The sequence below is a fragment of the Neophocaena asiaeorientalis genome, unplaced genomic scaffold (assembly GCF_003031525.2).
Source record: "Neophocaena asiaeorientalis asiaeorientalis breed wild unplaced genomic scaffold, Neophocaena_asiaeorientalis_V1.1 scaffold1133, whole genome shotgun sequence".
In the NCBI taxonomy this organism is placed as follows: Eukaryota; Metazoa; Chordata; class Mammalia; order Artiodactyla; family Phocoenidae; genus Neophocaena; species Neophocaena asiaeorientalis.
The window spans coordinates 96717-109490 of NW_020175058.1; the positions used below are offsets into that span (position 1 = coordinate 96717).

A 12774-nucleotide genomic window follows, 5' to 3' on the forward strand; every position below is an offset into this window, starting at 1 on the left:
TGTCCCTAACCCCTGTGTTATTCAAGGGTCAACTGTAGCATGATACTTTAAATGTGTCACATATAATCTCACATAAAATATATATTGTGTTTGGACTTCCCTGGTGACACAGTGGTTAAGAATCCATCTTCCAATGCACGGGACACGGGTTCAAGCCCTGGTCTGGGAAGATCCCACATGCCACGAAGCAACTGAGCCCATGCGCCACAACTACTGAGCCTGCACTCTAGAGCCTGTGAGCCACAACTACAGAGCCCATGTGCCACAACTACTGAAGCCCACGTGCCTACAGCCCGTGCTCCACAACAAGAGAAGCCACCACAATGAGAAGCCCACACGCGCACCGCAACAAAGAGTAGCCCCTGCTCTCCACACCTAGAGAAAAGCCCACACGCAGCAATGAAGACCCAACGCAGCCAAAAATAAACTAATTAATTAAAAAATATATATATAGTGTTAAAATATAAAAGACTGCAGTGACATTTACAATGATAATTATGTCATAATGGTCATTAAATTAAGGATCTTGATGTTTTAGTTTGATTCTATTGGGTTCCAGTGAAAATTTTAAACACAGAAAATATTATACAATACACTCACATATAAAAGTCTCCCACAGTTCAAGGACTTTTCACACATACATAACGCTGTATACATGATTCATTCAAAATATTTGTGATATTTTACAAAAACACATGTACTACAGCGGCTACATACACATAAATATTTTATTATATTTAGCAAAAGTTTTGTTACCAAAACAAACATTTTTCTAAAAAAAAAATTTCTGTTTTCTAAATTGTTTCCCTCAGTAAAAATTCTCTGAAATATAATAAAGTATGTTTTACTGAAAACTTTCAGAAAGCCAAACGTTTATAAAGTTTTACCGTACTCTGATTTACCTGAGGTTCAGTGAAATATCACACCTTTTAGTAAAGCCTTTCTACATTTGTTGTAACCAATAGATTTCTTGACTCTGATTTTTCCCATTACAGTGAGTTTGATTCATGGATGAGGCTTCTAAGCATTCAGGATTTTGACAGGAGTCTCCACCCTTGTGTGAGTTCACCGAGATACAGTGCATACAGACCTCTCAATGGAAGGCAACTACATTCCTACCCCGCAGAGAACACAGAACACAAAGGACTGCCACGGAGCCCATTATGTCTCAGACCTAGAAGTGAATGACATCATTACGCTCACATCCCATTGGCCAGTTCTCATTCACATTGTCCCACGTGGATGCAAGAGAAACTCAGAAATACAGACTAGCAATGTGCTCAGTAGCAAAATGAAATGTATCTTGATAAAAACACTGCCAGGGTTTCTTCCGTGTGAGTTCTCTGATATAAACTGAAGGCTAACTTCTGGCAGAAGGACTTCTCACATTCATTACATGCATAGAGTTTCTTCCCCAGATATAGTTTCTGTCATACCAAAGGCTCTGAATTGTGGGAGGAGTGTTTTGTATAAATGTCTTTACATTGTTTCTCTTCTGTGTGTATTCCCTGATGTGTGGCAAGAGTGGGTCTGTGGCTGAAGGTCTTCCCACACTCATTACAATTATAGGGTTTCTCCCCTGAGTGAATTCTCTTATGTTTAACGAGGGATGAACTATTATAGAAAGATTTTCCACATTCGTTACAATCATAGGGCTTCTCTCCTGTGTGTGTTCTCTGATGTACATTGAAGGAGGCCTTCTGGCAAAACATTCTCCCACGTTCGTTACATTCAAAAGGTCTCTCCCCTGTATGAATTCTCTGATGTGGAATGAGTTGTGACTTTTGGCAGAAAGCTTTCCTGCATTTGTTACATTCAAAGGGTTTCTCCCCGGTATGAATCCTCTGATGTTTACTGAGGGTTGACTTCTCAGAAAAGGTTTTCCTATATTCAACACATTCGTAAGGTTTCTCCCCTGTATGAGTTCTCTGGTGTTTAAGGAGAACTGACATCCCACAGAAGGTCTTCCTACATTCACTGCATTCATATATTTTCTTCCCGTGTGAAGTCTTTGATGTTTATTGAGGGTTGACTTCATATAATACATCTTCCCACATTCACTACATTCGTAGAGCTTCTCCCCTGAGCCTATTCTCTGATGTATAGTAAGTTTTGACTTTATACTGAAGAATTTCTCAAACTCATAACATTTACAAGGTTCTTCTCCTGTGTGAGGCCTCTGATGCACAGTCAAGTCTGACTTTTGGGAGAAAGATTTTCCACACTAACTACATTTATAAGGCCTCTCCCCTGTGTGTGTTCTTTGATGTTGAAGATGGAGAGCTGACTTCTGATAGAAGGTTTTCTCACACTTAGTACATTCATAGGGTCTCTCTCCTGTATGAATTCTTTGATATACAGTGAGGGCTGGCTTATGGTAAAAAGATTTCCCACATTCATTACATTGATAGGGTTTTTCTCCTGTGTGTGTTTTCTGGTGTACTGTGAGGTTTGACTTCTGGAAGAAGGCTTTTCCACATACGTTACGCTCGTGGTATTTCTCACCCATGTGAAGTCTATGATGTTTCTTCCAGAGGACTGACTTATCACAGGTTTCCCCACATTCATTAAGTTTATAGTGATTCTTCCTTGAGTAAATTACCTGATGTAACATGAGGTTTGACTCATCCTTGACCGTTTTCTCACATTCACCATAATCACAGAGTTTCTCTCTTGTGTGAGTTCCTTCTTGAGTAATGAAGAGGGCATTACCATGGCACGCTTTAATGTGTTCATTATATTCAAATAGTTACTCCACACTGTGACTCTCCTGTTGCTGAAAAAAATCCTCATTATGATAGCAAGTGCTCTCATTTTTATTAAAATCATTAAGTTTCTCTCCAATATGAGTTTTCTCATGATTAATTTCAGGAATCAATTCCTCACACCCATCGGTATCATCAGATTTCTTTCCTGAGTAGTTTCTATTATTATTGGCTAACTCTGATGTATTTTCTAAACTGATTCCATCTAGGTTATATTTACTGGGCATTATTCTGGAAGGAATACAGTCTATGCAAAAATTAAATGGTTTTCTTAATACATTCTCTTTCACAGTAACTACTTTTTTGTTATTGATAAATGCAGCCTGCCATAAATGTCTGTCTTGGTTTTCTTTGCTCTTTATCATGCCATCAACTTTCAATTCATCTAAAAATAAGAAAAATTAAACATACATTATGAATTAAACTACTTATTAAATTGGGCTAATACACAAATACTATTTATCTGACTCTTTGGTTTCAGAATCATTCTTTTGAGATAAAAGTTCCAAATAAATTTTTCCATTTCCTCCACTTTTCCGAGGAGCTGAGGGGACGGGGTGACAGTGAACCAACTAATCAAAGCTACCAGGGTAGAAAAGGGGAGAGTAAAGTTGGCAATGAATGTACATATATTTATGTGGCCCTTCACGAACATACCTTCCAAAATGGATAGAAGGGGTGAAAGAAACATCAGGAATAGAGAATTAAAGGTTCAATAAGAATGGATGAATTACAAAGAGTGGAATTCACAGTAAAATATGCCCTATCAAGAGAATTACGCAGTAAATGTGACAGGGAGCACAAGTAGACAAGGATGTTGTTCTAAGAAATTACCAGAGGAATGAAGTATTTAGAGGAGGTAGATTAGAGTCCATGTGCCAATTTTGTTAACCCCACTGTCAACATACACCCAGAACTCCATCACTTTATACACTCTGTCCCCGTAAACTTAGTCAATGGCCATTATCTCTTTTCCTGACTGGTCTCCTTGCTTCTACTCTTGCCACCCCTGTACATCATTTTCTCACAGGGCAATCAGGTTCCTGTGTCTGTTTCCTGCTAATAAGTAAATTCCCTGAGAGCAAGGGACTTATTTCACCCACTGCTGTATCTCTTTCATTTAGAGTATGATTGGCATGGACCAAGTGCTCAAGCAGTATTGGTTAAGTTAATTAATTAATTAACTCCTGAAAACAAAAGGAGTCCTTGATAGAAGGGAATGTGGGCAACTGAGAATGCTTAGAGGAAAGGGGACTAACTAAGATAAAATATTTATTATGAGATAGGAATGAAACTCAAGGTACAGGTAATAGGGATTAAACTCCTAAAAAGCCAAGCGAAAAAGAAAACATTTATGTGTGAGACTATATCTGGTGGTGAATTTAGGTACCTGAGGCATGTAGGCTAAATATCCTTAGTCAATTCCAAACAGATGGAGCCTCTAAATAGATTTGTTCAAAATGCTCCAAAGATGCTTATATCTAAAACAACCACCTGGGATCTAATTTCCCCTGGATTACTCACCTGGGTAACAATGGCTTGCAAATTCTTCCTCTAATATCCATGGTGCTTCTTGCTCTAACTTGAAGATCTCCTCCGGTTTGGTAATGCAATGCCCTGATAGTGGAAAGTGATACAGGACATAGAGAACACTGCCTGGCTTCAGGAACTCAGAAGAAAAACCAAGGACCAGCTTCAGGAACTGCACAATGAAGGAGCCCACTGGAATCTTTCAATGGGGAGGTGAAAACACAAACAATATTCCTAGTGTCCAAACCTAAATATCATTAAACTCTACAAAAGATCCATATGCTTTGGTAACAAAGAAAAGATAGGTCTGATGTTGTTACTTAGAGAAGCTCTGCTTACCCAATGAGATGAGGATTCTGTAGTTCTCCAGCGTCACATCCCTGCACAAAGTCCTCTGATCAGGGTCCAGCTGACCCCACTCCTCCTGGGTGAAGTTCACAGTCACATCCTCAAATGAAATTGAGCCCTGTTAGAGCATATATCTGATCAATCTGAAATATTCACAACTGTACGACAGAGAAAAGATATTTAGGAACTAATTCCTCACCATGTTCACTGTTGAGTTTATTAGAAAAAGTTTATATGTTTACCATATTCCCTGTTATGTGTATATGTGGTGGGACAAAGAGAAACATAGTGAAAATACCCAACTAATCTATTAATTCATGCGTAATGTTGTCAGGGAGGAAGAAATTTTCCTCCACCCTTCTGGGTTCTTCTGGCTGCTCTAAGAATTAAATTGACATGAGCGTTTTACCTCTTCATTTCCAATTTGGATACCACAGAGATATAAAAAAAAAATCGTAAGAGAGGCTTTGACACAGTTATATGCCAACAAATTGGACAACCTAGAAGAAATGGACAAATTTCTAGAAACACAGAGCCTGCCAAGACTGAGTCAAGAGGAAACAGACAATGTGAACAGAACAACCACTAGAAGTGAAACTGCATCTGTAATTTTAAAACTCCCTTCAGGAATTCCCTGGCAGACCAGTGGTTAGGACTCAGTGCTTCCACTGTAGGGGGCACGGGTTTGACCCCTGGTCAGGGGATCACAGGGGAATTCTACCAGATACATATCTCAAACTATTCCAAAAAACTGAAGAGGACGGAACACTCCCAAATTTATTCTATGAGGCCACCATTACCTTGATACCAAAACCAGACAAAGACACTACAAAAAAAGAAAATTACAAGCCAATATCTTTGATGAATACAGGTGCAAAAATCCTCAACAAAATATTAGCAAACCGAATCCAACGATATGTAAAGAGGATCATACAACATGACCAAGTTGGATTTATTCCAGGGTCACAAGAATAGTTCCACATTTGCAAATCAATCAATGTGCTACACCACATCGATAAAAGGAAGGATGATATTCTCTAGGTCAAGCTTGTTTTCTGTATCTGTGAGTCTGTTTAAGTTTTGCATATGCATTCATTTGTATTATTTTTTAGATTCTGCATAAAAGCGACGTCCTACAGTACTTGTCTTTCTCTGCCTGACTTATTTCACTAAGCAAATATTCTGTAGGTCCATCCACATTGCTGCAAATGGCAGAATTTCATTCTTTTTTATGACTGAGCAACACACAGCTTCTTAATCCAATCATCTGTTGGTGGGCTCGTGGGTTGCCTCCATGTCTTGGCTATTATATATAAAGTTGCTATAAACATTGAGGTGCATGTACCTTTTTTTTTTTTTAAAGATTTTTTTGATGTGGACCATTTTTAAAGTCCTTATTGAATTTGTTACAACATCGCTTCTGTTTCTCATGCTTTGGTTTTTTTCGCCACGAGGCATGTGGGACAGCTCCCCGACCAGGGATCGAACCCATTGGAAGGCGAAATCTTAACCACTGGACCACCAGGGAAGCCCTGGATGTACCTTTTTGAATTAGTGTTTTCATTTTTCTCTGAGTCTACACCCAGGCGTGGAATTCCTTGGATAGTATGACAATTCTATTTTTGGGTTTTTGAAGAACTTCTATACTGTTTTCCATAGTGGCTGCACCAATTTACATTTCTACCAAGGGGAGAGGGAAAGAAGGAGGGGTATGGGATTAACATATACAAATTACTATGTATAAAATAGGTAAGTAACAAGGATATACTGTATAGCACAGGAAATTATAGCCATTATCTTGTAATAATCTATAATGGAGTATAATCTGCAAAAATACTGAATCACTATGCTATATAACTGAAACTAATATAATATTGTAAATTAACTATACTTCCATAAAAAAAAATAAACTGACATGAGAGAGATTAACAAAAGAAAATCAAACAAAAGTTTAATAAAATGTATACAGCGGAGAGACCCAGGAAAGCTAAGTAACTTGCAAAAATGGCCAAAACCCTCACTTTAAATACCATCTTGAGCAAAAGATAAAAAAGAATGTTGGTGGTAGTGATTTGGGACTTCAAAGGGGAGGAAGGCAATTTACATGGGAATGGAAAAGCAAAAGTTTGGTGAACAAAGGTTTACTGGGCCTGCAGAGACAATGGGACACAGAATAGACTCTGATCTCTAGGCCCTGTAGAGCAGAGGTCCCCAAACCCCGGGCCTTGGACCCGCACAGCAGGAGGTGAGTGGTGGGCAAGGAAGCAAAGCTTTATCTGCCTCTCCCCATCGCTCCCCATCACTCACATTACCGCCTGAACCATCCCCGAACACCGTCCCCGTCCCATGGAAAAACTGTCTTCCACAAAACTGGTCCCTGGTGCCAAAAAGGCTGGGGACCGCTGCTGTAGAGTTTCCCCAACCACATGTAGCCTTCATTCTTTGCAGCTTCTCTGGTGACAGCTCTACTCCAGGAAAAGGCCCTATATCTAAATTCTTTAGGTAAAAAGAAAGACTTCCTGAGTCTTCTGTTTCTTAAAAATAATCAGCCTAATGTATATACAGTGGAATATTACTCAGCCATAGAATGGAAAGAAATTGAGTTGTTGGTCATGAGGTGGATGGACCTAGAGTCTGTCATACAGAGTGAAGTAAGTCAGAAAGAGAAAAATAAATACCTTATGTTAACACATATATATGGAATCTAAAAAAAAAAAAAACCGTACTGATGAACCCAGTGGCAGGGCAAGAATAAAGATGCAGACGTAGAGAATGGACTTGAGGACACGGGGAGAGGGAAGGGTAAGCTAGGAAGAAGTGAGAGAGTGGCATGGCCATATATACACTACCAGATGTAAAATAGATAGCTAGTGGGAAGCAGCCACATAGCACAGGGAGATCAGCTCGGTGCTTTGTGACCACCTAGATGGGTGGGATAGGGAGGGTGGGAGGGAGACACAAGAGGGAGGAGGTATGTGGATATATGTATACAAAGTCGATTCACTTTGTTATACAGCAGAAACTAACACAACATTGTAAAGCAATTATACTCCAATGAAGATGTAAAAAACTAATAATAGTAATCAGCCTAAATTAATCCTTATGCCAAAGAGACACATTTTGGTGTGGCAAATTTTGCTCCCTTACAGTGTATATACATATATAGATGTCCACACAAGCATAAAATACATTATATGTATGAAAGTGTCCTAGTTTCTGTGAATATATAAAGTACACAAAACAGTTTCTACCCTCAGAAAGCTTAGAAACTGGTATGGATGCGAACTGGATTAACAAATAGCATAAAATCAGGAGAGAACTGAGTTTGGGGCTTCAGTGATATAAAATGCCCTGGTCTAGGGACTTCCCTGGCGGTCCAGTGGTTAAGACTCCACGCTTCCACTTCAGCGGGCACGGGTTCGATCCCTGGTTGGGGAATTAAGATCCTGCATGCCGCATGGCATGGCCAAAAAATAAATAAATTTTAAAAATGCCCTGGTCTGTTCAGGGAATAGATGATGTGTAATCTTGGGATTATTCCTTTACACAAGAGTTCTCCTAAGTCTCTGATAACCTACACTGCCAGGAAAAACTTTTAAGCATCTATAAATTTGTGTTAATAGATAGGTATGTATGAATGTTTATGTCTATACAGATAGTCCAACTTTGCATGGTTCTAATAGGCACAAATTTCAGTCACCACAATTTAGTTAAATAACACCAGCCCAACAACAAGGGTCAGATTTTTAGTTACTAGGATAACTGTAATTGCACAAAGTAGAAACTTCACTGCTTGTTTTTCAGTCCACAAATCACTACGAAATAACAGACACACATCATGAACAATGATCAATCATGTCGGTTTTTCCAAAGTCTGCCAGTGACTGGTTGCTGTGCATTCACCACACACAGCAAAGCATGTAGTTGTGTTGCCTCCTTGTCTCTCAGCAATAAGACATTTGCAAAAACAGTTCACTGCAACAGGGAACTGGCCAACAAAGATGAAGGAGCAATAAAGAAATGAAAAGGGTTTTAGAAATGAAATTCAAATTGAATATAAATGGTGTTTTAGAAGAAATAGCTGTGGGACTGCTGACATTGCTGCCACTGGAGACATTCTAGACCTGCAGCTAGAGGAACTCAGGGAAGGAGAACTCGGTACTAAATATTAGCTGTATTATTTTTCAACTTCCATATATATTTATAACTGACAATTTCCAGCCTACCAATTTGCCCTACAAATTCTAGACTTGCCAGTCTCCACAATCACGTGAGCCAATTCCTTAAAATGGATGAATATATACATGTATGAATATATATGGGTATGTGTACATGCGTTATATGCATATATGTGTACACACACACACACACACACACACACACACACAAACACACACTATTGGTTCTGTTTCTCTGGCAAACCCTGACTGATACAGGGTTTAAGGAATATTTTTCTTCATCTTGGTTTTCTTTCCATTCCATCTCCTCCCTCTCTCCCAACAGCCACCAGAAGCCAAAAGAGATGGGGAACAGAGTCTTCTCTAGAACCTTAGGCAGGAGAGCGGCCCTGACAACAGCTTCATTTCAGACTTCTGGCATCCAGAACTGCGAGGCAATAAATTTCTGTTGTTCTAGGCCGCCAAATTTGCAGTAACTTGTTACAGCAGCCATAGGAAACTAATATACTAACTCTTTGCAAAAACCCTATAGGAAATCAACAGTTTGCTGTGAAAATACGTCTGGCCAGTGATAGGTCTTACTTACTTAACGAGGCACAAAATTCAGCTTTTGAATTTCAGATTTGGAGTGGCTGTCTCATCCTCGGATATAGTTAAAAATCCAAATGGTATGAAATTAGTCAAGAACAGTAGTAAGGTAAGAATTATAATGGACCAAGGAGGAATGCGTGGGGATAAGCTTTGCTAAAAGGCAACAGGAAGAAGACCATACCAAGAAGCAGACAGAAGAAATCATCAACTTACATCAACTGAGTCATGCTTTGGCTCTCTGCCTCCTGTGCCCACTAAAGAACAGTCAGAGAAGAGAAACAGAGGTAGCATTCACTTCACGCTTGTTAAGTGAGGTTGTCAACTACCACACTTTCATTAAGACAAAGAAATTTTTTTCAGACTTCAGGCCAGAAAGTCTTTATGTTCCATGAAGAGTTACTTTTGTTTATTCTTAGAGTCAAAGCAAAGCATTTTCCTTTTGTACAAAGTATCAGAGATAAATCCGCACATAATTATTATTGTAAAAATGAGAGTTATACAATATGTGTAATATATATACTAACAAAGCAACTATGATTATCTCCATGTAATTAAATGTTGACTTTTCCTTGTTTTAGATCTGTTAACTCTATATATTCCTTAATAATTTTTATCATTTTAATCTTGAATCATTTTTGCAATGGAAGACAATGTGAGAAATGAATAAACAAACAACTCACCGGGGACTTGTTCTTCTTCTGTTCCTTTTGGGAAAGTACAGAGAAGGCTGTATGTACAGCTATAGGAAAAGAAAACAGGAGTGGGTCATGTGAGACCTGGCTGCTAGGAATCTTTGAGCTTCCTAAGAACTTCTGCCTACCAGCTGGTTAAACACCCCTCTGTGTGAAAAAGTTTCTCTGGCCTCTGAGGAGTCAGCAAGAACTATGTGGAGGGAGAATTCACATGTGCAACTCTGACAGCCAAGTTATAGAGCTTGGCTGAGCAATTTCACCCTGGGTTTACTTCCTAATGATTTATTAATTTCATTTTTCCTTTAGAACCAATTCAGGACTAATTGAAGAAATAATATTACATCAGAAGACAAACCATTATTTTCATCATCAATGTTGTAGGAAAAGTACTCAAGATATGTTTGCTTATATCCTACTGAGTTGCCTACCCTCTGAGTCAGAGAAATCACCCTGCAGAAAGGGATGGGGGAGTTCCTTCAGGAAAAGGTCTATTTAAAAACTTGTTTGTTTCTAACTGAGTTGTAATAAAACCTGGTGGGTGACTTACCCGTTATAACATGGACAGCCTTTTTCTACTCCTGGCTCCACCACTAACAAACTGGGTGCATATGGGCAGGTTACTTGCACACTCACAGTCAAGGTTTCTCAGCTTTGAAATGAAGCAGACACAGATGACCCTATTCTATGATGTCAGGGTAGATGCAGCAGCCAGCATCCCTCTAGAGGGCACACATCATGACGGACATCATAGGAGAGCAGCTCAGAATTTGGAGAAAGTGAGTGGAGGCTGAAGGCATGGTAAGCTTATTAAAAGCTGGGCCTAGTGATCTCTCTCTGCAGACCATGACCACGTGAACCCTCCAAAGAATGAACACTTCCTTGCCCACCACTCTCAGGGACCCACTCACCTATCTTTCCTGAAACTTGGTCCAGACCTTTCACCATCATGGTGAGGTCTTCTGGATGTAGTGATATTAGCGAAGCATTGCTCATTCTGAGCAAGATAAAGACTGCTACTTGCAAAGGAACAGGAACCTAGGCTTCAAGGACAAAATCATCTTATTTAGAAGTTTCATTCCGGGCTCCAAATGTCACAGAACTTACTTGTCTAAACTCCAAGGCCACTGAGGATGCTGAAGACTGGACAGTGTAGCAGTCCAAGCAACACATTATGTAGTCTGCCCCAAGGGTTCTGAGATGGCAAGAAATCCCAGAATACCTGACCACAAGGTGAGATTCACTCCACACACTTTGGGATTGTTTCCCTGTGCCCCGCGGGAAGTGCTGTGAGGAATACAGGGCTGGTTTTAGGCTAGATATCTACCGTGGCTGTGTGACCTGGTGTATTTCACTTGAACCCTCTGAGCCTCAGTTTTCTTTTTTGTCAAAATAGAAAACAGTTACATAAAGGCTGTTGTGAAGATTAAACAAAACAGCTAATGAAAACAGCAAAGTATCTTCCAAACACCTTATCAGCTAATATCAACTATACGTTCTGTGCTATATGTAAAAACTTTACGTCCGTATTTTCAAAACGTATGTAAAAACTTAATCCTCAGAACAACCCCGTGTGGTACATATCAATACTCTCGTTTTACAGATGAGAAAACCTCGTCTCAGGTAGATCAATCATCTTGCCAGCAATAATTAATTTACATCTGGCTCCGCCTGGATACAAAACTCACGCCCCCCCTCCCGCAGTCGCGTGGATTCGGCAGCCTCTCGGGGCTCCGTACGTCCGCATCCCCTGACAGAGGCGCCCCGACCTCGCCATCCCTCCTCGCAGCCGAGGCCGCCCCCATCCTTCCTCGCAGGCTCTCTCACCGGGGGTCACACCGCGGGGTTCCTTCCCACTGCCACCTCCCACCAGTCCTCAAGCCGCACCGCAACCCCTCGGCCCTCACCCAACTCGGGCTCACCCGCAGCTCTGACTCAGGCAGCACCCGCTCCCTGAGCGCGCGCAGACCTGGACGGTCCAGGATTTTCTCCGCAAGACCCGGAAAAGCGAGACACCGGGGCTAGTGAACTGCACGTGCGCAGGACGAGCCGCGGCAGAGGGGCTTACTGAACCACGCGCAGTGTGAGCCAGGGAAAGTAAGACTACATTTCCCATAAGCCCTGGTGACACACCCTCCCGGAGGGTTTAAAGGGTTATGCACGAAAGAGGAGGCTTCTCTACCCCGCGTGGCTTGGCTCTGTAGCTCACTGAGGCTAGTTCTTTCAGGACTGCAAGAGACTGCAAAACACCGCAGTGGGATGCGGAGCTGTTGAGTGAATCTGTTTAAAAGAATAACCTTTAGTGCTTCCCTGGTGGCGCAGTGGTTGAGCGTCCGCCTGCTGATTTAGGGGACACGGGTTCGTCCCCGGTCCGGGAAGATCCCACATGCAGCGGGGCGGCTGGGCCCGTGAGCCATGGCCGCTGAGCTTGCATGTCTGGAGCCTGTGCCCCGCAACGGGAGAGGCCAGAACAGTGAGAGGCTCGCGTACCGCAAAAATATAAATAAATAAATAAAAATTCAAAAAAATAATAATTATTATTATTATGGCAAAAAATGTTCAAGAGGAGCTACAGAGGACTTGAGATGGTAGGGCCCAATTGTAAGCTTTCTTAAAAGTGATGGGCAGGTGGATTCTTTTTTTTTTTTTTTTTTTTTTTTTAAAAAACAAAAA

General features: G+C 40.7%; 1 protein-coding gene across 1 annotated transcript; it reads right to left on the minus strand.

The window, feature by feature from the left end:
• Nucleotides 1–532: 532 nt before the first annotated feature.
• On the minus strand, nt 533–11906 carry LOC112412356 (zinc finger protein 883-like). The gene is given in 8 exon segments (XM_024764025.1): nt 533–1990; nt 1993–2747; nt 2778–3150; nt 4290–4382; nt 4635–4761; nt 10093–10151; nt 11013–11139; nt 11790–11906. Coding segments are annotated over 8 exon segments (2211 nt in total). The 3' UTR covers nt 533–1430.
• Nucleotides 11907–12774: the final 868 nt, after the last annotated feature.